This window comes from Gracilinanus agilis, chromosome 6, assembly GCF_016433145.1.
Source record: "Gracilinanus agilis isolate LMUSP501 chromosome 6, AgileGrace, whole genome shotgun sequence".
Lineage (NCBI taxonomy): Eukaryota > Metazoa > Chordata > Mammalia > Didelphimorphia > Didelphidae > Gracilinanus > Gracilinanus agilis.
The window spans coordinates 39,640,170-39,665,248 of record NC_058135.1 but is presented as its reverse complement, the minus strand read 5'-3'; the positions used below and the strand labels follow the sequence as shown (position 1 = coordinate 39,665,248).

At 36.1% G+C, this 25,079-nt stretch overlaps 1 protein-coding gene across 1 annotated transcript in view; it reads right to left on the bottom strand.

Annotated features, from left to right (window-relative positions):
• Positions 1–25,079, bottom strand: part of WDFY3 (WD repeat and FYVE domain containing 3) — a 325,051-nt gene that overhangs the window by 234,302 nt on the left and 65,670 nt on the right. Inside the window, exons 3-6 of the mRNA XM_044681612.1 lie at positions 18,023–18,146; positions 7,633–7,742; positions 4,857–5,018; positions 277–469 (exon numbers count right to left, since the gene is read on the bottom strand). Of these exons, the coding sequence (XP_044537547.1) occupies positions 277–469; positions 4,857–5,018; positions 7,633–7,742; positions 18,023–18,146 (589 nt within the window). The remainder of the gene's footprint in view (positions 1–276; positions 470–4,856; positions 5,019–7,632; positions 7,743–18,022; positions 18,147–25,079) is intronic.

The window sequence follows — 25,079 nt, the reverse complement described above, 5'->3', positions numbered from 1 at the left end:
TTCTAGAGTGGTATGCCATTTCCTTCTTCACCTCTTTTTACAGATAAGAAAATTGAGGCAGAATAAAGTGACATGCCCAGGATCACACAGCTAGTAGTGTGTGTGAAGCCACATTTGAACTCACAAAGATGACTATTCCTGACTTCAACCCTGGCCACTCTATCCACTGTACCACTATATTTTCATTGACAACTTTTTTAAAAAAGAAAAATCCACTTAAATTTTTGAAACATTAAAAGAGAAAAACAGGACAAAATGAAAAATAATTTTACCCACCATGAATGTATTTTACTACATTGACACTAAGCCCATGACGGGATATGGTCATGAGGACTTCTCCTGCACTCTTCCTCCAAGGCAAGTTATAGGGAGGGCACCAAGAGGTTATTGCACTGAATAAAAGCTGGAGATCATCTTTTTGAGCCAGTTCTTCTGCTGGGGACACAAAACTGCAGAGTTTCACCAATATCTATAAATGAATAAAATCAATCAATCAATAAGCTGGGGATGGGAGTCAGATGTAGGAGAAGCAAAAAAGAAACAGATCCAAGATGAAATTTTACAGTCCCATAAGGTATCACTACATCAGAACCACAAAGAACTATTGCTTTTGATTTTAAAGTATTAAAAAAAAAAAAAGAAATCTATAATCCGGAGGTATGCTAGATTACAATTACAGCAAGGACTTCAACAGTTTTATGTGGCATTTATTTATTTATTTATGCTGTTTCATGCAGAATTGATCAATTTGTCTCACAGAATATACTATTTTCTCTGATAAAAACAACCAAACAATTAAGAGTAGCATCTCATCTTGATATATAATTCATCAGAAACAGAACTATTTTGCTAAGAATGAAGAACTAGGAAGTTAGGAAAAAATAAAAGCTCTGAAGACAAAGGAATCTTGGGATAATAACTGTTTATACAAATGGAAAGGAAAAAGTTGTCTTAAATCTTTACACCATCTTAATTTAATCCAGTTCTTAATTTCTGAGGAAAACCTCATCATTTAAAAGGCAATTCTCTGGCATTACCACAACAAGGTCTATATCAGAAAGAGATTTAAAAAAACAAAAGGAGTCATATATACAAAAATATTCATACTATGTCTCTATTGAAACAAAGAAATGAAGGAGGTGCCCAACAGCTGGAAAATAACTGACCAAATTATAGTGCATTATCATAATGGTAAATAACTGTACCACGATAAACGATGAGAGTACAACTGCAATAAAACCTGGAAAGACGCATAAAAAATGATGCAAGATTAAATGAGAAGGAAAGAAGAACAATAAAATAATAAAACTTTTTATTAAAAAAACAATTTGGAAAGACAATTCAATGACCAACTCTGATTCCAAAGACCAGTGGTGGAACATGGTAGCCCTATCTCCTCTCACAGAGGTGATAGAATTGGGGAATGTCAAATGAGATATATAGTTTTTGTCAGGGCCACTAAGGGAATATAATTTAGCTGATTATGCATATGTGATAACTTTTAATTTTTTCTTTTTTTTAATTTCAGTGAGTTAAGGAGAGAATATTCAATAAATGTTAGTTTGAAAAAAATTAAATTTAACTTTTTTTTTTCTAAAAGTCACTTCTAAGTGTTCAAAACTTTAGCTTATGACTTTTAAGTAGAAAGAAGAATGAGTTGGCTGGTATAGTGCTAGAGGGCTGGCTTTGGAATCAGGAAGACATGGGTTCCACTACCATTCCATTTCTGGCACATATTGGCTGGCAAATCATTTAACCTCACAGTGCTGCCAGCAACTCTCTAGAACCCTTAAGTACATGAGGGTGCTCATATATACTGGGAGAAAACTTCCCACAGGTAGCTCTTCCCTACACCTATCAAGTCACGGGAATAGTTAAAACATAGAACCTGGGTTCAAATCTGCCTCAGACACTTCCTAGCTGTGTGACCCTGGGCAAGTCACTTACCCCCCCCCCAATGCCTAGCACTTACCACTTTTCTGCCTTGGAACCAAAACAGAGCAATGATTGTAAGACAGAGGTAAGGATTTCAAAACACACACACACACACACACACACACACAGAAAAAAAAATTGTGACATCATTACTAATTATTATCATTATTTTCACTCAAATATTTTATGGGCAGTAAGAGTGAGATATAAAAAGATGGCTGGCTGCCTGACATGCTCAGCAGCCCTCTAAATGATGTCAGTGGAGCCAGAGGATAACCCCAAGCCTGTGGGGCACACATCTTACAGAAGAGTCTCACAGCATGAGAGGTTATGAAGGGCCTGCCATTAGTACTGCTTAAATGAGCAACCAGCTGGTTTGGACAAGGAGGGCACAACTGTATGGTAGAAAGTCACTCAAAACTCTGCTTTATTCACATAAGAAATCAAAACTATAATTAAGCACTTGAAAAAGTGTTCTAAATCCCTCCTGATTAGAGAAATGCGATTTAAAACAACTCTGAGATACCACCTCACATCTAACAGATTGGCCAATATGGTAGCAAAGGAAAATAATAAATGTTGGAAGGGGATGTGGCAAAATTGAGACACTAATACACTGCTAGTGAAGCTGTCGAATGGTCCAACCATTCTGGAAAGCAACTAGGAATTATGCCCAAAGGCTTTAAAAGATTGCCTGCCCTTTGATCTAGCCATACCACTGCTAGGTTTGTACCCCAGAAAGACTTGTACAAAAATATTTATAGCCGCACTCTGTGGTGGCAAAAAAACTAGAAAATGAGGATATGCCCTTCTATTGGGGAATGGCTGAACAGGTTGTGGTATCTGATGGTGATGGAATATTATTGTGCTGAAAGGAATAATAAACTGGAGGAATTCCATGTGAACTGGAGAGACCTCCAGGAATTGATGCAGAGTGAAAGGAGCAGAGCCAGAAGAACATTGTACACAGAGACTGATATACTATGGCACAATCAAATGTAACAGACTTTTCTTCTACTAGCAGTAATGCAACGATCCAGGACAGTTCTGAGGAACTTATGAGAAAGAACGCTATTCACATCCAGAGAAAGAGCTGTGGGAGCAGAAATGCAGAAGAAAACATATGATTTATCATGTGGTTCAATGAGGATATGATTGGGGTTTGGGTGTTAAAGATCTCTCTATTGAGATATAACATGGAAATAAGTTTTGATATAACATGGAAATAGGTTTTGAACAATGATACATGTATAACCCAGTGGAACTGCTTGTCAGCTGGGGGGTGGGGGAAGAGGGATGGGAAAAACCATGAAGCATGCATGTAACCATGGAAAAATATTCAAAATAATTTTTTTAAAAACTCTGCTTTATTTTTAGAACACTTTCTGATGTGCTTATTGATAGTTTTGATTTCTTTATCTGAAAATTGCCTATTCATGTCCCTTGCCCATTTATCAATTGGGGAATGGCTTGATTTTTTATACAATTGATTTAGCTCCTTGCGTATGAGTAATTAGACCTCTATCAGAGTTTTTTGTTATAAAGATTTTTTCCCAGTTTATTGTTTTCCTTCTGATTTTGGTTGTATTGTTTTTGTTTGTACAAAACCTTTTTAATTTAATACAATCAAAATTATTTATTTTACATTTTGTAATTTTTTCTAACTCTTGCTTGGCTTTGAAATCTTTCCTTTCCCAGAGATCTGACAAGTATACTATTCTGTGTTCACTTAAATTACTTATAGTTTCCTTCTTCATATTCACGTCATTCACCCATTCTGAATTTATCTTGGTGTAGGGCGTGAGATGTTGATCTAAACCTAATCTCTCTCATATTGTTTTCCAATTTCCCCAGCAGTTTTTGTCAAATAGTGGATTTTTGTCCCAAAAGTTGGGCTCTTTGGGTTTATCATAGACTGTCTTGCTGACATCACTTACCCTAAATCTATTCCACTGATCCTCCCTTCTGTCTCTTAGCCAGTACCATATTGTTTTAATGACTGCTGCTTTATAGTATAGCTTAATGTCTGGTACTGCTAGGCCCCCTTACTTCACATTTTTTTTTCATTATTTCCCTTGATATTCTTGATCTTTTGTTCTTCCAAATGAACTTTGTTATAGTTTTTTCTAATTCAGTAAAAAAGTTTTTTGGTAGTTTGATAGGTTTGGCACTAAATAAGTAAATTAATTTGGGTAGAATGGTCATTTTTCCTTCTGTATGATATGATCTCATTCCTTAGTATTCCATGCTATTACATATACAAATGAGCTAAACAATGAAGTAAACACATGTAAATGAAATTTTCTAGGACTTTTATCTTGGTGACATGTTCTAGAAACTTTCATATGTCAATGAAAGTCATTAATAATTTTTCTAAGTTGAGAGATACCTTTTATTACAAATTTTGTTAGGAAACTTGTCCTCCTGTCTGGTGAACATAGATCTCTATCTCCTAGCAAGCAAACCAGCAGAGGGGAAACAGAACATAAAAGATAGAATCCAAAGGGCATGGATAAGTTTGAGAGTAAAAAAGAATTATTAGAGGATGATAAATGGTAAGTAAATGAGTCCTCAGAGGAACAGGAAATGAATGAGTACAGAGAAAACACATGGAAGGGCACAGAGTTCCTAAACCATATCTGGGGGTTCTGGGGGAATCTCAAGCTCACTATAAGTCAACAATATGACAGGGTAACAAAAAAAAATTAACAATCTTTGGCTGCATGAAGAGAATAAGGAATAAAGAAATTACAGTCCTGCTACACTCTCCTTTTGTCGGACAGGATCTGGAATGCTGTATTTGGGTACTGGCACTCTATTTTAGAAAGGACACTGAACTGTCCCTACTGTTTTCTTCTAAGGATGTCAAATCACCAGGTAAAGGGCCAAACTGATGACTAGTAGGCTAGCATTTTACTTACCTGGACAAAGACTTTCTGGAGAAGTCCCCGGCGCTCAGCCAGAGGTAGTTCATTCTGTGCACCTCCAACTACCTCAGGCACGTGTGGGAGGTCAAAAAATAGATAGAGACATTTAACCAGTGTGGAAGGCACTGACATAGTGGTCATGCAGTCTACAGTTTTCTGGAAAACAAACCCAAACAAATTAAACCATTATGTAGCTGAACAAACTATAACACTCAAATTGTAACTTATAAAACATATAATTTAAGGCAATATAATTTTCTTTCTTTTTTTTTTTTTTAAAACCCTTGTACTTCGGTGTATTGTCTCATAGGTGGAAGATTGGTAAGGATGGGCAATGGGGGTCAAGTGACTTGCCCAGAGTCACACAGCTGGGAAGTGGCTGAGGCCGGGTTTGAACCTAGGACCTCCTGTCTCTAGGCCTGACTCTCACTCCACTGAGCTACCCAGCTGCCCCAACGCAATATAATTTTAAGAGTTCACAAAGATAAAAAATGTATTAAGAGACCAGATATTCAATTTCTAAACTCATATGATTAGTCTATGTTATAATATTAAGATTCTCCTGAAACATCACAGAATCTTGAGGCTAGGAAAGCTTGAAAGAGAATATCTAAATTATTCTAAAACTTTAAGTATGACATCATCTTTGGCATTCCAAACATAAGAATTTACTCTACTTTAAAGATTTCCAAAGTATGACCAAGATCACCTATTGTTGTTTTTTTTTTTCCATTTTTTCACTTTGCCCTTAATTCTCTCTTTCTTTTTTTTAAACCCCTGACTTTTTGACTTAGAACTGATATTATGCATTGGTTCCAAGGAAAAAGAGCAGTATGGACTAGGCAGTGGGGGTTAAGTAACTTGCCCAGGGTCACACAGCTAGGAAGTATCTGAGGCCAACTAGGGCCTTCCATCTCTAGGTCTGGCTCTCAATCCCCTGAGCTATCTAGCTGGTCCTAATAATTGAGGTTTTAATGTCTATGTTTTGATTTTAAGATTTTCATGAAGCATGAAGATAGAATTTATGAATTAATTGAATAACATTTAATAAGTGTCTACAGAGGGGGAAGCTAAGTGGCTCATGAGAGACATAGGCAGAGAAGGGAGATCCTGGGTTCAAATCTAGCTTCAAACACGCTAAATAAATAAATGAATGAATACATGTATGTCTGCTATGTGCCAGATGGTGAATGAACTGGGGGGCAGGGGAGAGGGAGGAACCATTAAGTACTTTTTATATGCCAAGCAAATTGGGTAAGGGAAATACAAGGGAAAATAAAGAAAGTCTCTGTTCTCATGGAGCTTTACATCCAAAGTAAAGGATATGACTTAAATACAATGCTGAAAAGGCACCTTGGTCCTTAGGAGGGCAGAGTTGTGGGAGCTCTGGAAGGCTGAGCAGGAAGTGCATGATATGGTCCAGTGGTCCTCTGGCATGGGACCAGAGCACATGGTAAGGCCCTCTAATCTTAAGGTCTTATTGGAAGGAATGGGAATGGTCAATGGGTCAAGAAACATTTATTAAGGTGCTGCGCTGGGGCCCAGATGAGACAGACATAGCCCGTGCCCTCAAGGAGCTCACAGTCTGAGCCAAGGCAAGGCCTGGGGACAAGGGATAGGAATGGCTCTGTTACCATGTCAGTTTCCCCCTGCCTGGTGGTACCTGGGCAAGAGGAAGGGCAGAGGGGGCCTGGCTGTGATGGATTCCACCCTCCAGGATACCTATTTGTATCTAATTACATACACATGGATGTTTCTTCTTCAGCTGACATGAAAGCTTCTGAAGTATGAGAAGAGTTTCATTTTACCTCTGTAGGGCATAGCAGGTGCTTAATAAATGCTGGATAGCTGACTGACTTCACTTTTAAAGTTTCTCACAACCTAATCTCAAACCTTTTGCTTTTTTTCAACTTTTTCCTATATTACTCCTATGCCTGGTATCCTTGCCCTCCTTCACACACAAAACTCCATTTCCCTACTCTGCACCTTTGCCCCAACTGTTCCCCATACTGGGAATGCACTCCCTCCTCTCCTTGTCTCTTAGAATCCAAGCAGCACCTAGTGAAACCAGGCATTCTAAGTAAGAGATATTTCTAATGCAAAATCATTTATTTAGGAGGTAAATTAGATTAATTTCACCCCCAGGTGATAAAATAGCAAAGAAAATTTGCTCTGGAACCAGAAAATCTGGTTCAAATCCAAACTCTGATACTTACAACTTGTATCCTAGGGCAAAGAAGTCAACATCCCTGTGCCTCAATTTCCTAATCTGTAAAATGAGAGCTGTGAACTAGATCCTCTCTGAGATCTCTTCCAGATGTAAATCTACAAGGGTAGGATAGAGGCAAAAAAGGTACTGTTTTATCTGATAAGCAGTCAAAATCTAGTGATGTATCTATGGAACACTAATGGATTCATTAAAAACATGACCATATCAAACACTTTTAAAGCAACAAAAAGTATTTTTAAAGCTCTAAAAGGCGTATTTAGAATCATGAAACTATAGTTTCAGGAAAAGGGCTCATAATTTTTTTTTCTCTCCTAAAAAGAATGCCAAAGTGATTTAGTGTAAATGTCAAAGTGATTTAGTGTTCCTTCTTCCCTCACTATAAAGTTTAAAATAGAAAAGCACTCTTTCAAGACTAAAGTCTTCATTTATACATGTATTAAAATAAGAGATCAAGGATACATCTGTTTGAGAAGAAAGCTAAAATTTAATTAAGAACTCAAAATTACCTATGGTTACCAAGACACCAAAGGTAAAACTAACCTGCCCAGATGATGCTAACAAATTAATTGTCGTTAGAAGCATCCAACCTCTACTGGCTTCTTCACTCTGATTGATCTCCAGGAACTGGACTATGGCACGACTTGCAGCCTCTATTAAAATAAAATAAGGACAATTAGGTGAGAAGGTAGCACATTAAAAAAAAAACAAAAAAAAACCCACAAAACTGAGAATTTGGCTATAGCTTATTGAGCACTGATGATCCACCCCATACACTTGGAAATAAGCATCATGAGAAACACAAGAGTAAGCCCCATGATTTCAAGTGGATTTTAATCTTTTAGTAGAAATTGGCTATAAATTCATGAAATGTATAGAGAACAGGTAAGATAAAGTGCTAAAAATAGAAAGTAAAAACTATAAATGCCACTAGAGTTCAAAAATGAGAGAGATGAAGGGGACAGTCAAAGAAGATAGAGAATTTGGGCAGAGATGAATTTGGTTGAAACTTGAAGGATGGGCAAGTTTTGGGTTGGCAGAGATTTGTGAAAAATGAAATAAGCGAACTAGAAGAGATAAATATGGATATAGTGCATCCTTGCTGGAATGCTGGGGAATACTAGTAAGAATCCCCTGACTGCCTTTGATATAGACCATGTAGTATCATCTAGGACAATTTCTCATTGTATACCAGCTCTTTCCCTTGTTGACTACAAACCTGCTCAGTTTCCCCATATCCTTTATGAAAAGATAAAAGGAAAAAGGAAAAAGAAAAAAGAGAGAAAGAAGGACTTCCCTCAAAAGTATACAGTTTTTCCAGATGATTTGCTGTTGCAATAAGCACTAAAAATGAATAAAAAGTTATAGTGTGAAGGGCTGCAGGAAGAAAGGCTAAAAACTCCTTCACTGCAAGATGGCACAAAAAAAGACAGCCAGAAACCTGAAGCTCAGAAAAAAAGTCCACATTAGGCAGAAGGTGCAGCATGCAAATAGCCTGGAACCATAGAAAAGAAAAATGTCAGACCAATGCCCACATGGAGCAGACATGGAGCCTACATATGATGCCCAGAAGGAGGAGGGCCCAACTAGTACCTGAACAATAAAAAGGACAGTTCCCAACCAGCATGGAAGGAGCCTAACCATGACCAAGCAAATTGGAAATCTGCACTCAAGGCTGCAGTAGGAAAAAGGGTCAAAACAGCACTGGAGAAGCCCACACACAGCCACAGCAAAAGACAGGGCAAGATCAATGAAAGATAATCCAGACCCCAGGCCGGCCAGTCTAGAGCCACAGCAGGTGATTAAGACAAGGCAATGTCTTGGAAGCAGAGAGAACAATCTAATTTAGAATGGACAAATCTGATTATAGAAAATTAGAACTTTTGCCCAAACAAATATAATATTTAAAAATTGGAATATAAATAAATAAGTGGGGAAGGGGGAATCTTGGCAGCCAAGTTTCTCAGATAAAGGACACTTGACACTCTACTTTGAGAACCTCCCAAAACGCCATATTCAAAATCCAGAACTTCAAGGTCAAAGAAAAAAATCATTCAAGAATTAAGTATAGTGCCTGACATATAATAAGTAGGTCCTTGAGAAATGCTAGCTGACTGACCATCAAGTAGCTAAAAAAGAGACCAGGAGTCAGGAACCACAATAAGAATCAAAGAAGATTTTACTTCAACTATTATTAAGGAAAGATTACCCTGGATATGCTATGCCAAAAGGTAATATTACCCCTGTGATGCTACCCAATTTAACAATTAAAAAAATAAAAACCAACAAGAACCAAGTGAGTCATTGAGGGTTCAATTGGACACAGACCTTTTTCTTATTCAGAGCAGGGTTAAAACTAGCCTAGCCAAATGAGTAGTTCACTTGGACTACCCAAACAAGGTTTCTAGGAGACAAATTGGTCATCTATTAATAAAGCTAGTAATCTTTTAGCAGATCCCTCTCCCTCTCTCTTTTTCTTCTTCCTGTAATTCCCTCTAGCCTCTGGTGTCCCTTAGAAATGAACCAGATAAGGGGCAGCTGGGTAGCTCAGTGGAGTGACAGTCAGGCCTAGAGACAGGAGGTCCTAGGTTCAAACCCGGCCTCAGCCACTTCCCAGCTGTGTGACCCTGGGCAAGTCACTTGACCCTCATTGCCCACCCTTACCACTCTTCCACCTATGAGACAATATACCGAAGTACAAGGGTTTAAAAAAAAAAAAAAAAAAAAAAAGAAATGAACCAGATACCTGGTCTTTAAGAACCATGTGACCTCTTAGGAGGGAATCCTTTATCCATTTAGTTGATTGAGGAAACAGGTCATCTAACATCAGTCCTATAATCATTAACTTAGGTTGACCCAGATAAATAAAGAAAGCTTGCATATTTGTTAGTCGAAATGAACTACTGTCCAGGGTTGAGCCATTCAGAAGCTGAATGGTTTTACCTCAAGAAGGGAACCTTTCTTCTCCCTTTCTATCAGTCCTATGAGTTTCCCAGTAAAATCTTTGTCTTCTGTTGTGCCTAAAGTTGTCCATAGATACTGCTTACCTTGAAAGATTTCTAAGAGGCTAATATAACCAGTCATGAAGACTATTGTAAAACGCTGCAGCCAGAGTTTAGAATGCTGGGGAAGATTAATAAAATTTTATACTTGAAATAGTTCTCCCAGCTTTCTGAAACCTGATGCTAAACTCTCCAAATCAGTAAACAGTAAAAATCTTCAGACTTTTCAGTAAGTATGATGAAGAAAAAAAATTTTAAAACCCTGCAAGATACTGTCTCTCTGGCATTTCAGCCCTGTTCAGTCAGATTGAAGTTATAGAGATAGTCACACAAGCAAAGAAAGGAAATTTTTTTCTTGGTTTGCAGAAATTTGTGATGTTATAAACTAATTAGAGACTAAATTTATAACTGATGTGATATCTTTGCTATGAATGTCCAACTTACAGTTTGAAGATTTTTATAAAGGCTGGTAGTTTTTAAGAAGAAGAGAATATTAGACTGCTCCAATAAATTTTCAGAACAGAACTGAATGAAAGCAGTGGGCTCTATAATTTGAGGTGCTGGCAGCTAATGACTCTTGGGAAAATTGAGATTTTGAATGATGTTGTTTGTGACTGTGTTCATATTTGGTTTGAGTTTGTCCTATAATTAATAAGATCTCATTTAAAGTGAGGAGTATATGACTTGCCCAGGGGTCTGTCTCCTAAATGAGACAGTACCTAATAAAATCATTAAAAGTCAATGATGATGTTGATAATAACAACATGTAGTCAGTCACATTTATAGAAATATCTCTTTCAAGTTCTCTTGAAATAATAATAACCAGAGGCAACTGGATAGCTCAGTGGATTGAGAGCCAGGCCTAGAGACGGGAGGTCCTAGGTTCAAATCTGACCTCAGATACTTCCCAGCTGTGTGACCCTGGGCAAGTCACTTAACCCCCATTGCCTAGCCCTTACCACTCTTCTGCCTTAGAGCCAATACACAATATTGACTCTAAGACAGAAAGTAAGGGTTTAAAAAAAAAAAAGAAGTAACAATAACCCCTAGACAACAAAAATCTCTAAACTTGAAATGTGACAATTTTAATGTATCAACTCAATAAGTAATGAAATATTCACAAATGTATTCAGATGAGTTATCTAGTATTTCATTTCACATTAGAGAGAACATAAATATAATGTTAAATATTAGCTGGAAAACAGCCTGTCACTGAATACTAAATAGTCTTAAGTTCATTTTTATTAAATAGCAGTATTAAAAATAATAACAACCAAATTTTAGCTCATTTGCCACCTCAAATATGTCTATATAAATGTCTATATAAATATATAGATGTCTATATAAATAAGCAAATAAATAAGAAATATGCAAGGGAGTTTGAGAGGGAGGGAACACATGTGGCTGGAGTGATCATGAAGTAGGTGGCACTTAAAGTGGGCTTTCTAAAAATATAATTAGAATGATTTCATTCATCTTAGTGAAATCTTCAAAGATATTAGATAAAAAGCAGATATAATATTTACTGCTATTATATATATAATATATTACTATTATAATATAAATAGCAAAAGGCAAATGCCTCTAAAGCCTATAAAGCTCTATAAAATACCTTAAAAGTCAGGGGGCTCAATGAGCTTGATATTTAAATATATAAATATTCACAAAAAATTTCTAACAGTGTCTTTCATTTTAATTGTTACATTTGAAAATTTTTAAATGACATTCAACTTACTGACAGAAGAAATCTAAAGATATGATGCTATAGCACTGTGTCTGAAGAGGAATCAACCACATTACTGACCTCAGGCCTTAATTTTCAGGATATAATAAAGAACTTTCAGAATAATCATATGAAAATATAATTAAAGTTTACTGTTTTAAGTGAAATTTACTAGTCTGTTTTGAGAATAATTAGCAATTTAAAAAAATAACACCACCTCCAAAAAAGGATTAAAAAATTTTTAATAATGAATATTTAGTAAAATGTTTATTTTATAACACTTTATTCACTATTTTCTGAATTTTCACATTAGGATTGTATTGTAAGTTTAGTCTGTACTATTAATTTGAGGTCTTAAGAGATCAAACCCACACAGAAGGTTAGTGACAAAGCCAATATTACAGCTCCCATGCTTCACGTAAACCTCCAGTGACATGCTGCCTTTAATTTCATAATTCAAAACCACACCTTAGAAATGAAATTACCTGATGGTGTTGTGACTCTGATATCCTTGGAGCACTTCTGGGTATATGGCTCTTCTGTTTAAAAAAAAAGTCTATGTTGTCTACATAAAGATTCACTACTTCTACTACAAGATGTTGCTATGCTAATACATCAGAGTATTGTATGAAATACTGCAGGAGTACTACGACTAGATTATTCCTTCCTTATTGTACAGAGTATTCAGTAGAACTATCAAAAAGAGATTTCTCCATTGGCTAATATAGTGACACCAAGCATCTAGCAGAATCAATAACAGAGGAGATGCTATCATTAGGAAGAGCTACTATTTCTCAGCTTTAAATATAACCCCAACCTTTAATACAGAGCAGTCTACCTCTAAATGCTAATCGACAGAATGGATGTTCCCTAAAATCTTCAAGCTTTATCTATAAAAATGAGGGAGGTGATTGAGATGATCTATAAAAGTCCCTTCCAAATCTTATGATTGCCTGAGCTATAAATTATACAATATATGACCACAAAAATACAGCTTCATATCTATTAACCGTGTGTCACTACATAATTTGAAGTACTATATAGGTATTAATCAAATCTAAAGCTTGAAAGAAGAATGAGGGATCGGACTATCAGGTAAGATATTCAGGGCACAATTTGGGGAACTCCACATTTCCATCAATTTTTGAGCCTTTCTTTAAAAGAAAAATTAAAGAGTTTATCCCTGCAGATCACTCACCATAAACTGTACTCACTTTTTACATACAGATAGTTGTCAGAGCAATATTTATAGATTTCAGATAATACTGTCTAGGAATAGGCACACACTGCCCCTGTTCACCAGTCCTTAATAAAAGAATTCAACATTAACAATGTGATTTCTACAAAATTATAATGAATTGTCTTTTAACAAAACAAAAAAGCTGCTAAAATATGGAAACATAAGAAACGATTCAGCTAACAGCATTCTCACTTCATTTTGTTCTGAAAAATTACAGGAAGAGCTCTAAGAATGCATCTGGAAGGCAGCTATCTCCGTCTCCCAAGCACATTCTCAGCTTAGTATCTTGCTTCATATTTCACCAAGAAAACTGAGGCCATTTACGCTCTTTTTCCCTTCTACTTATTTCATATCACCCAAATGCTACAATCTCCCCTTTCTTATATTACAAGATACACCATCTACTTGCCAAGACAAGCCACTCTATACAAAGGTATTCCATTCTCTCTCACATTCTCTTTAGCTTCAATCTTTTGTCAGGCTGTTTCCCAACTGTATAAAAGCATGCCCTTGTCTCCCTCATCCTCAAAAAGCCCTCACTTTATCTGTCCATTTCTGCTAGTTCTCTTTTCTATCTTAGCCAGCCTGCTTGAGATGGTCATCTACAATAAGTACTGCCACCTCCTTTCCTCTCATTCTCTCTGTAAATCTCTACAGTCTGGCTTCCCACATCATTATTCAACTAAAACTCCTCTCTCTAAAGTCAATAATAATCTCTTTTAATTGCCAAGTTTAAAGGCCTTTCCCCAAATCTTATCCTTCTTGACTTCTCTTTAACCCAGGGGTCAGCAACCTTTTTGGCCGTTGAGAGCCATAAACACCACATTTTTTAAAATGTAATTTCGTGAGAGCCATACAGTGCTCACAGTGTCGCTCCTGTAACAGCGCCTGAAAAAAATGGACTTTATGGCTCCTGCAGAAAGAGCCCTCAAAAGAGCGCCAGATATGGCTCAAGAGCCATACGTTGCCAACCCCTCTGCTTTAGCCCATGACATTTCTGATCAATCTCTTCTATTTTTCAGTACATTACTCTCTCCTGAATTCGCATGCTGCTTCTCAGGCTCCTGTGCTGGATCTTTATTCAGATCAAGTCTACTAAAGGAAAGTGTTCCCCCAGGAAACTGTCCTAGACTCTTATCTTCTTCCTTTGTACTATTTCACTTGATGATCTCATCAACTCCCCTGGTTTCAGTAATCATCCCTGAACTAACAATTTTCAGATTTACTTATCTATCCCTGCTGACCTCCAGTATTGAATTGCTGGCAGCAGGGAAGTATGGGATAGATAAGTAAATCTGAAAATTGTTACTACATTCCCAATAAACATCTTTAAAGTGAGTACAATCAAATTCAAACTCATAATCTTTCTATCCCTCACCCCCCAATAAACCTCTCTGTTCCAACTTCACTATTGATGTTGAGGGTACCATAAACTTCCTTGTCACCCAGTTTTGCTAACCAAGTGTCCTCTTCAACTCCTCACTCAAATCTTTTGCTAAAGTCTATTGTTTTTACTTTTATAACATCTCTCACATACACCCTTTCTCTTCTCTGATATTGCCACCACACTTATGAAGGCCTTCATCACCTCACACTTAAAACTATTGCTGAACCTGCTGGTGAGTCTCACTGTCCCAAGTCTCTCCCAAATGTACTCTATCTTCTGTGCTAGGCACTTTGGATTTTAGTTGTGACATTCCTGGAAGTTTTTGTTTTGGGTTTCTTTCAGGAGCCTTTTCTTTTTCTTTCTTTTTTTTTTTTTTTCATGGATTCTGTTTCTACTTTGCCCTCTAGTTCTAAGAGATAAGGACAGTATTATGATATCAGGATCCTTTTTTTTTTTAATCATAGCTTTCAGGGAGCCTAGTGATTCTTAAATATTTTCTCTTATTTTTCAGTTATTTGAGAATTTGTTTGAATATTTATTGATGTCTAATGGAATCATTGGTTTCTATTTGATCAATTCTAATTTTTAGCAAGATATTCTCTTGGTTTTGTACCTGTTTTTGTTGCATATTGTTGATTTTTGTTTTGAATCTTTTTTTCCATAGTTCTCATTTCTTTGGCCATTTTTTCCTCTTCCACTCTCGTATGGTTTTTAAAATCAATCTTTAGGCTCCTTTTTTTCCTTTAAACTCTTACTTTCTCTTCTGAGAGTTTTGCCTGGGCTTGGGCTGATGCTCCAATTTAGTTTGAAGCTTTGCTTGTAGATCATCATGCTCTTCTTCTGGGTTTCCCAGTAGCTCTTTAGTGTGATATTCTTTTTTTTTTTGGTTCGTCTGTTCACTCTTTCTTTCAGTCTACTTCTTGGCTTTGTATTTGATGTTAGGTCTGGCTCCCATGCACTTCTTGGCTAAGTTTCTATGCTCTTGTAGCTTCATATTGCTTTCATAGCTAGGGCTGGGGCCCCAAAAGCTGTCTGTGTTCCTAGAATGATGTGATTTGGAGCAAAGACTACTCCAAGTCTTCTTCATCTGAGTTCTGCAAGGTCTTGACTCAAATTTGGGCTTGGGCTGATGCTCCAATTTAGTTTGAAGCTTTGCTTGTAGATCATCCTTTTCTTCTTCTAGGTTTCACAGTAGCTCTTTAGTGTGAGATACACATGTACATGTAAATGCATATTACGCATATACATGCATGTACACATACATGTGTGTATATACACCATGTGTGCATGCATGAAGAAGAGACACGAAATATTTTTGGAAAGATAATTTGCTATTATTTTTCTGAGTTTTTTATGATTCTAGGGGTAAGCAGTATTATTTAAAATGTTTACATGGAAGGTAATTCTTAGAAAATTACACAGAATCCCAAAATACACAGTTTGCTGCTTTTCCTTCCATCTACTTGCTTAAAATTAAAGTAAAAAATATTACTGCCCATTTCTTAAAACAGGACAAGATAACAAAGAATATACTCCTACTTTGTTTTAAGGGGTCCTGAAGTCATATCTTTACCTTTCAGTGGGCTTTCCTAAAATCTTTCTCTGATTATACTCAGCTTAGATCTTCAATTCTTTTAAGTGAAAAGATTGACAATCTCCCTCTTTACTCCCCTCATTTAAAATATATTTATAAATAAAATGAGAATTATCCAGTCTTCTAAAGTTGATTTATTCATTGTCTTTAATCCAAAAAACTCAATAAAGAAATAAAATAGATGGCCTTTCCACCATTTATCAACAAAATGAGGGCCAAATTATTGTACAAGGTGAAGTATAAGAACCATCAATCTCCTGAATCAGTGCTCCAATAACTAAAATTTTACTTGGGTGAGTTGATTATTTTTTTCTCCTCTGTGTTCACAAATTGAAGAATAAAAAGGATATGTAACATGCAGTGAATTTTTTCATTAGAGCAAGAATTTGCATATTTTGACAAAATTCATTTTCTCTCACTCTCAAACAGCAAACACAACAATGTTTCTGTTTTATCCGAGCCTGTCATCTCTGTTCTGAATTAACATGCTTCATCTAAACATTGGCAGGTTGGTCTTTTACACTGAAAGAGAAGTTGAGTATCCATACTTTCTAGTTTCCTGGACTGTGATGGCAGAAATCACATCTGCTCTCTGGTCTATCAAGTTCTACCAGAGACTGATGTAATGGGATATATAACCATTGGATATATATCCAGTAAACATCTGCCTTGGTTTTCCATCTTCCATCACATAAGACTACCTTAAAAGCTGACTGGTCTAAATACATATATTTGTACAGGCACAACAAACACACTTATACAAGTTCATATACAATCAGTTCCGCTATGATGCACGTTTCAGAAATAATGTTACAAGACTGATATAGTAAGCTTCTGCAGGAGTCCTTCTTCCTCAAGAAAACATGAGAATACAGAAAACTACAACACTAACAAAAACTCAAATAGCCACTCCAATGCCCATTTCCACAACCACATTTCAGGTTTTGGTCAATGTAAAGTTCCATATTTAGTATATATCTTCTTATTCAGGAGGAAGCTATTGGAAGAGAAGAGCTGGTCTATAACAGCTCCTACCCCCATCTGCCACTATTCTATGAAGTATAGGGGTAAAGACTTAGCTAATATTTATTATAGCATTTATGAATTTCTTAACCATTTAACATGTGTAAAACTGTGCTACCATTTTTATTAGTTCCTGTCTCTTTTTTAAACTATCACTAGGTTTTTAAGTGTTATGTCCCTAACTTCATTTTCTTCATAAATTCTGTGGTTTTTACTTCATAATTTTCCATAGTGCAATATTTTGGAGGAGAGTACATGTGGCATTCATTACAACAGAACTCTGTATATATACATGTGCACCTTTCTTTCTCTCTGTTTACATGCACACACAGATACATATGGCCATATATACACACTGTGCATATATATATTTGTATTTCTATCCTAGGTGATTAGTATGGTTTTTGGCACACAGTGAGCATTTAATAAATACTCAGGAATTCATTATACAGATAAAATACATTCAACAAAATGCAAAATAGGGAAGTAAATCTGGAAAAACGTGGTAGTGGAAAAAATCAAGATATTATCTTAGCCTCAAAGGTAAAGATGCAAACTGATCAAATTTAGCTCGTGTCTTATGATAAAGTGAGACAGAAGAGCAGCAACTACATTATAACCTACTCATATCATATGTCCAATAGTCACAAACATGCCATCTAAAAGGAGAACAAAACATGATAATGGAAGTGAAAGAAGTTCTTTTTTTAAAGAATCCTAGGTCAATAGGTGCCTAATAAAAGGTTATGTTCCTTAAATAGAAAAGAATATAGCACTAATATTAAGTTGCTATTTGATTCATTAACATTTGATAAGGGGAGAAAAAGACAAAGGATTTGGAAAAAAACTAAAATCACCTGGCAAATATTAATTTATTTTATTCTAATACTTTTCATAAAGTATTAAATAAAATAAACTTTTATTCATTTATGTAACTCAACTAATTTGTATTGACTTATGTTACCTGTGGATTTATTTGATGCTCGCCTTCGAATTTCAGTCACCATTAGGCGTGAAACTTGGGTTGTAAACTGTAGAAGATCAGAAAATTTTTCTGTCATTGTATTTGGTGGGGCATTTCCAAAAACCTGTCGAAAACAAAATATGATTTAAAATTAAACATGCCTCTCTACTGCATTTATTTTTTTCCATATATTTTATAAAATATAAATTTAAATTTAAATTTAAACCAGAAAGTGTACTTATATTAAGTCAAAATGAAGTTATTGTAATGAATTCTTTTTCACCTACTGAAAATAACTACACTTTAAATCCTCTTTCTCTCTCTCTCCCCATTTTGCCCTACTTGTTCTTATCTCCCTTAAAGCATCTAGCAAATAATACTGTATTATACTTACCACCAAATCTTGGTTAAGTAGTCAGTGCTATACTGAGAGTCAAATAAGAATCCTGATTCTTACACTTACTAGCTAGTTGGCTGTTGGTGGGAAATTCGCAAAGTGAGCCTCAGTTTCCTCATCAGTAAAATGGGGATAATAAATAATTTGTAATACTTTCCACATAGGGTTGTCAGAAGCAAATGAGACATGTTGTAAAGTACTTTGCAAATATTAAAAATGTTAGTTATTATTTTTGAGAATTTCTGGATTTAGAATCAGAGGGCAATGAAAATTTGGTTTTGACATCCAATAGTATCACTATTACTTTGACCAGATCTCTCTAGGCCTAAAATTATATGACCTCTAAGTTCCCTATGACTGTCAAATCTTTCAAAACACTTAATGTAGTAATGATGAACCTATGGCAAAGATGGCACACAGAGTGCTCTCTCTGGGCACATAGCCACCCTCTCCCCCCGAGTTCATTACTAGAAAGGCAGAGGAACTTGGGCAGAGCTGCTCTCCTCCCCCTCTTCAATGTACCTGATGACATTTTCTCACACCACCAGCCCCTCTGCCCAGCAGCCCAATGGGAGCATTTTCTCCCTTCCCTGTGTACAGTGGAGGTGGGGGGAAGGGCACAGCCTGTAGTAGGGAAGTAGAGAGAGGGGGCATGCAGCACTCTGTCTCTAAAAGGTTCGCCATCACTGACTTAACGTAATACAGTACACATTCTGCCAAAGGCAATGATGTGTATAAGCTCTCGTAGTAAGTGAACCTAACTAGGCCTAGACATAGACTTTAAGATATTCCAGCTAGAAAGCTATAATAGTTTCTAGTCATATTATGACAACAACTTCCTAACTTATGTCCCTGATCTGAGTCCTCTTCTTCACCACATCCTGGATGATCGGTCTTGATCTATGGATCATGGCAAATCAAGCCATTTTCTGCTCAATCACCTTTAGAAGAAAAGACAAGCACCTTGGCCTCACATTTAAGGTTTTCCACAATCTCTTTCCAACTTGTCTAACCAATCTAAAATCACATTTATTCCTTTTCGTACAGAAATTCATGAATCAGCTCTTCCTCAATTTTGTTCTGGCTACTCTTAAGAATTGTGGGGGCAGCTGGGTAGCTCAGTGGATTGAGAATCAGGCCTAGAGATGGGAGGTCGTCCTAGGTTCAAATTTGGCCTCAGACACTTCCTACCTGTGTGACCCTGGGCAAGTCACTTAACCCCCATTGCCTAGCCCTTACCACTATTCTCCCTTAGAAACAATTCATAGTATTGATTCTAAGGTGGAAGGTAAGGGTTTAAAAAAAAAAAGAATTTGTGCAAGTTTGGGGCAGATAGGTAGCTCAGTAGATTGAGACTCAGGCCTGAAGTGAGAAAGATCTGGGTTCAAATTTGGCCTCTGATACTTTCTAGCTGTGTGACCCTGGGCAAGTCACTTAGTCCCAATTGTCTAGTCCTTACCACTCTTCTGCCTTGGAACCAATACATAGTACTGATTCTAAGACAGAAGGCAAAAGCAAAAAATAAATAAATAATAAAATTAAGGGTTTGCACAAGCAAATATCAGATTAGTGGTTTTGTTATTTGTGAACTTAAGTTGTGTTTAAATTATAGAATATGTTTAGGTTCATTGGTCGGTATGGGAAGGTATAACGTTTTATACCTTTTTACACAAAATCACCAAGTAGATTTACAGATTGTTGTCCTTTACAAAATACAATGTATATATTTGATGAAATCATTGATATCTTGATTCTTAAAAATGTCAAACTCAAAATCTGTATGTTTCAAAAGTATGCATATAAGTACCAGATCTTAAACTGTACTATAAAGCAGTGATCATCAAAACAATCTGTTACTGCCTAAGAGATAGAAGGGTAGATCAAAGAAATGGACAGGGTAAATGACCTCGGCAATCTGGTGTTCAATGAACCCCCAAGATGTCGGATTTTGGGATAAGAAACCACTATTTGACAAAAAACTGCTGGGAAAAATTAGAAAATGGTATGGCAAAAATTAGATTTAGATCAATACCTCAAACCCTAAACAAAGATAAATTCAAAATGGGTATATGACTTAAAAATAAATAGTGATATTATAAAGTAAATTTGGGTGAACATAGAATAGTATACCTGTCAGATATATGGGAAAAGAAAGAATTTAAGACCAAGCAAGAAATAGAGAACATTACAAGATATAAAATGAATAATTTTGATCATATTAAATTAAAAAGGGTTTGTACAAACAAAACCAATGCAACTGGAATTAGAAGAACTAAGTCAAATTTATGATAAATTAAATCATTCCCCACCTGACAGATGAAGAAATCAAAACTACCAATAATCATATGAAAAAATATTCCAAATCCCTCCTGATTAGAGAAAGGCAAATCAAAACAACTCTGAGGTACCTTATACCTAGCAGATTGGCCAAAATATAATATAACATAAAGGAAAATATAAATGTCAGAGGGGAAGTGGCTAAGTTGCAACACTAATACAATGTTGGTGGAGTTGGTGGAAATTGATCCAACCATTCTGGAAGGCAATTTGGAATTATGCCCAAAGGGCTTTAAAAGAATGCATGTCCTTTGATCCAACAATACCTTTACTGGGTTTGTATCCCAAAGAGATTTTTTTTTAAATGGGAAAGGTAATCCGGCCTCAGACATTTCCAAGCTGTGTGACCCTGGGCAAGTCACTTGACCCCCATTGCCTACCCTTACCACTCTTCCACCTATAAGTCAATACACAGAAGTTAAGGGTTTAAAATTTAAAAAAAAAATGGGAAAGGTTCTGTTTGTACAAAAATATTTATAATTATGCTTTTTGTGGTGGCAAAAAAAATGGATAATGAGGGGATGTCCCTTGATTGGGGAATGGCTGAACAAATTGTGGTATATGATGGTGATGGAAAAGTATTGTGCTGTAAGGAATGATGATATGCTTGATTTCTATATGCATTGGAAAGATCTCCATGAACTGATGCAGAGTGAAATAAGCCAGAACCAGAAGAAACCCAGAAAGTGAAAAGTTGTGGAACAATCAAAGGTAATAGAATCTGCTACTAATAGCAATGCAATGATTAAGAACAATTCTGTGGGACTTATGAAAAAGAATGCTATCCACATCAAGAGACATAACTATATGAGTAGAAACACAAAGGAAAAACATCATTTATCACTTATTTATATGGACATATGATTTAGAATTTTGGTTTTAAAAGATTATTCTATTACAAAAATTAATAAGATGGAAATAGGATTTGAATTATAACATATGGACAACCCGGTGAAATTGCTTGTCAACTCTGGGAGGGGGAGAGAAGAGAGAGACAACAAGAATCATGTTGGATTGAGAGCCAGACCTAGAGATGGGAGGTCCTAGGTTCAAATCTGACTTCAGACACTTCCTAGTTGTGTGACCCTGGGCAAGTCACTTAATCCCCATAGCCTAGCCCTTCTGCTCTTCTGCCAATAGACAGTATTGATTCTAAGGAAGAAGGTAAGGGTTAAAAAAAAAAATCATGTGCCCATGGGAAAAAAAATTTTGAAATAAAAATTTAAAAATTAGTTTAATTAAAAGTATATGTATATAATCTCCTGACCCAATTTTCTGAAGCTCTCCACTCAAGAGAAATGAGTGATAAATACAAATAAATAAAAATGAGAAAGTGTAATTTAAAATGTTCTGATTTTTTGTGCCATTTACATACATCTCAATGACAAATTTAATATTTTCAGGTTTAAAAAATTCTTGTACAAGTAATCACCCAGCCATAAAATGTGTTCCTTCCCTGTCAAAATCTTTTTATTCTTCTTCAAGAATCTATTTAAGACTTCCATAAAGCCTTACACTGATTCATCCAGCTGATTCACTCTTCTCAGGTTTTCTTAGAGCAGTGTCTCCATCTCTCCTTTGATGCTATCACATTTTGCCTTGTGTTACACCTATCTGTATTTAGGTGTGTGTTATGCTTATTTGAATTTAGGTCACATCTTCCTCCCTCCCCAGAGCAGCTCACTGCAATTAGATATTGAGTTATTTTTTGCCTTTATATAATCAATACAATGCTTATAGTAAATTCTGGGGCTGTAGGGAGAGGCCCATCTAGATCCATCTCTCTGTGCAGTAATTGGTAAGGTTAAGGAAGGTCATGTGTCAACAAGTCAATAAACATTTATTAAAGACCTATTATGAACCAGGCACTGACCTGAACACTGAGGATACAAAAGAGGCAAAAAGCAGTTTCAGCTCTTGAAGAGCTCAGTCTAATAGAGAAAACAACACACAAACAACTATATATAAACTAGATATGCACAGCGTAAACTAGAGATAATCAATGGAGAGAAATTATGAGCATTAAGGGGAATCTAGAAGAACTTGTGGAAAAGTTAAGACTCTAGATGGGATTTTAAAGAACTGAGTAAAACTAAGAAATGGAGATAGGGAGGGAGAAAATTCCAAGTATGGGAACAGTCTGTGAAAATAGCCAGAGTAGGAAAATGGTGTATCTTATCTGAGGAAAGGAAATGAAGAGGGTGCCTCTGGATCACAGAAATATGGAGTGGTTGAGAGAGGGGAGGGAAGATTAGGAAATAAGGAGTCAGGAAAGGTATTCCTGAATAAAATCATGAAGAGCTCTGAAAGCCAAAGAGAAGATTAACCCGGAGATGAGGAAGTCACTGAAGCTGACTGAATATGGAGCTAATATGGTCAGATGTGTGCTACAGGAAGATCAAATTGACAGCTGTTGAGAGAGATGTGAGTCCGGAAGACCAATGAGCAGGCCAAAGTGATGAGGGGACTGCACCCATGTGGGAACAGTGCCAGAAGAGAGAAAGGCATGCATACAAAAGCAGAATTGATAAAACTTGAAAACAGATTGGAAGGGGGGAAGGGTGGGGGGGGAATGCAAAGGGGAGAGTTCTGGAGTCAACAATGACACCTGAACTGCAAACTTAAGATGACTGGGATGAAGATGGTGTCCTCAACAGTAACAGAAAAGTAAGGAAGAAGATGAGTACTTGTGGGGAAGGGGAAGGAGGAGAGAGAAAAAAGCATTTATTTGTGCAACTTTGACTCATTTAAATCCTACTCATGCACAAGTCAAAACATTACCCCATGTCATTAGTCCTCTTCTAAATCAAAGGACAAACAACACCACCTACTTTTTCCCTATGATTACTTTTGCCTGATTTACTCTGTTGTGACTATTAATACAGATTCTTTCTCCCTCTCTCTGTGCCTCTCCTCTCCCTGTTATCAATCCTTTCCCTAATTCTGGAGTTTTAATTAACTTAACTGATTTTTTTTTCATTTTATTTATCCCATTCTTCATATATTTATTCCTTTATTTTCCTCTTAGTTGAGTGATTAGTTTAAAATCCTCCCTCTTATTCTCATGTGCTAACCTATTTTATTTGTATGTTTTTCCTTTTTTCCACATCTTTTTTCTAAGAAACTGCAAATTTATAAATATCATGCTTGGCTCCAAAATAGAAATATGAGAAGACACCTTCTCCCACCACTCCAATTGAGTAAGTGCAGGGTGGGGAAGGGCTAAGCATGTAGAATATTTCATCAGATTTGTTCACCCTCCTGAATGATTTTACAAGTCTTTTTCTTTCATTTTTTCTCTCTAAGAGATGGCTCTCTGGAAGGGGCAATCAGGAAGAAATGCCATGCTAAAAAAAAAAAAAAAAGATAGCTACCTTGTTGCATTGAGAAGACAGCAGATAAATAGTATTAATTTATAAGGCACCAGGTCAGTATGAGTGTTATCCTTCAGCTCCATTCCACTGGGTATATATTTATTAAGGCAAAACATTATCCTATAATAATATATAATAATAATAGATCCTATTCAGTATTTCTTCTTATAATTTTCATAATACAGCTCATCTTACCTATCAATAAGAAGCCAGGAACCAGAAATATGTAAAGTGGAACTCTGGGGAGCCAAAATAGAAATCACAAAGGTCTATCACAGGCCAGGAACCGAAGCCCAAACTCAGAAAGCAATTCATATTACTTATATAAATATTCCTTAATACATTTATTTACGTAAAATCAAAGATCACAGATATCTTGAACCATTTGGAATTAGAGAAAATTACCCTAAATGTTTCAATAAGGCTTCAAGGTGTCACTATATTATATCCAAACACAATAATTACTGCTCATAATAAACTTGAATCATCAAGAAACAGTTCACTATGCTTATTTGGTTAACTCTGCTTAAGGAGGTCAATTATAAAATAAATTTTAGAAAGATTTCTATTTAAAATAGCTAAAATAAAGATTTTGATATTTAAGTTCTTACCTATCCAATGATAAAATTCAATTATCCTGAACACTTTATTCCTTAGCACCGACAGATAACACGAGTTTTACCACAGATGTGGTAAACGTTATATTTGGAAGAAATTAATAATGCCATGGAAAAGATAGCAGAATAGAGGAAATACTCTGCCAAATTCTCTCAATACTCCCCTCCAAAAACTTTAAAATAATACCTTGAATTGAATTCTGGAGTGGCTGTCGACGAAAGGTCAAAGTAAGACATTATTCCAGTCCAAACAACTTAGGAAATCAGAAAGAGAGCTGTGATATAGGAGTGGAGGCTAGACCAGATATAATACCAGTGGTGGTACAAGATAG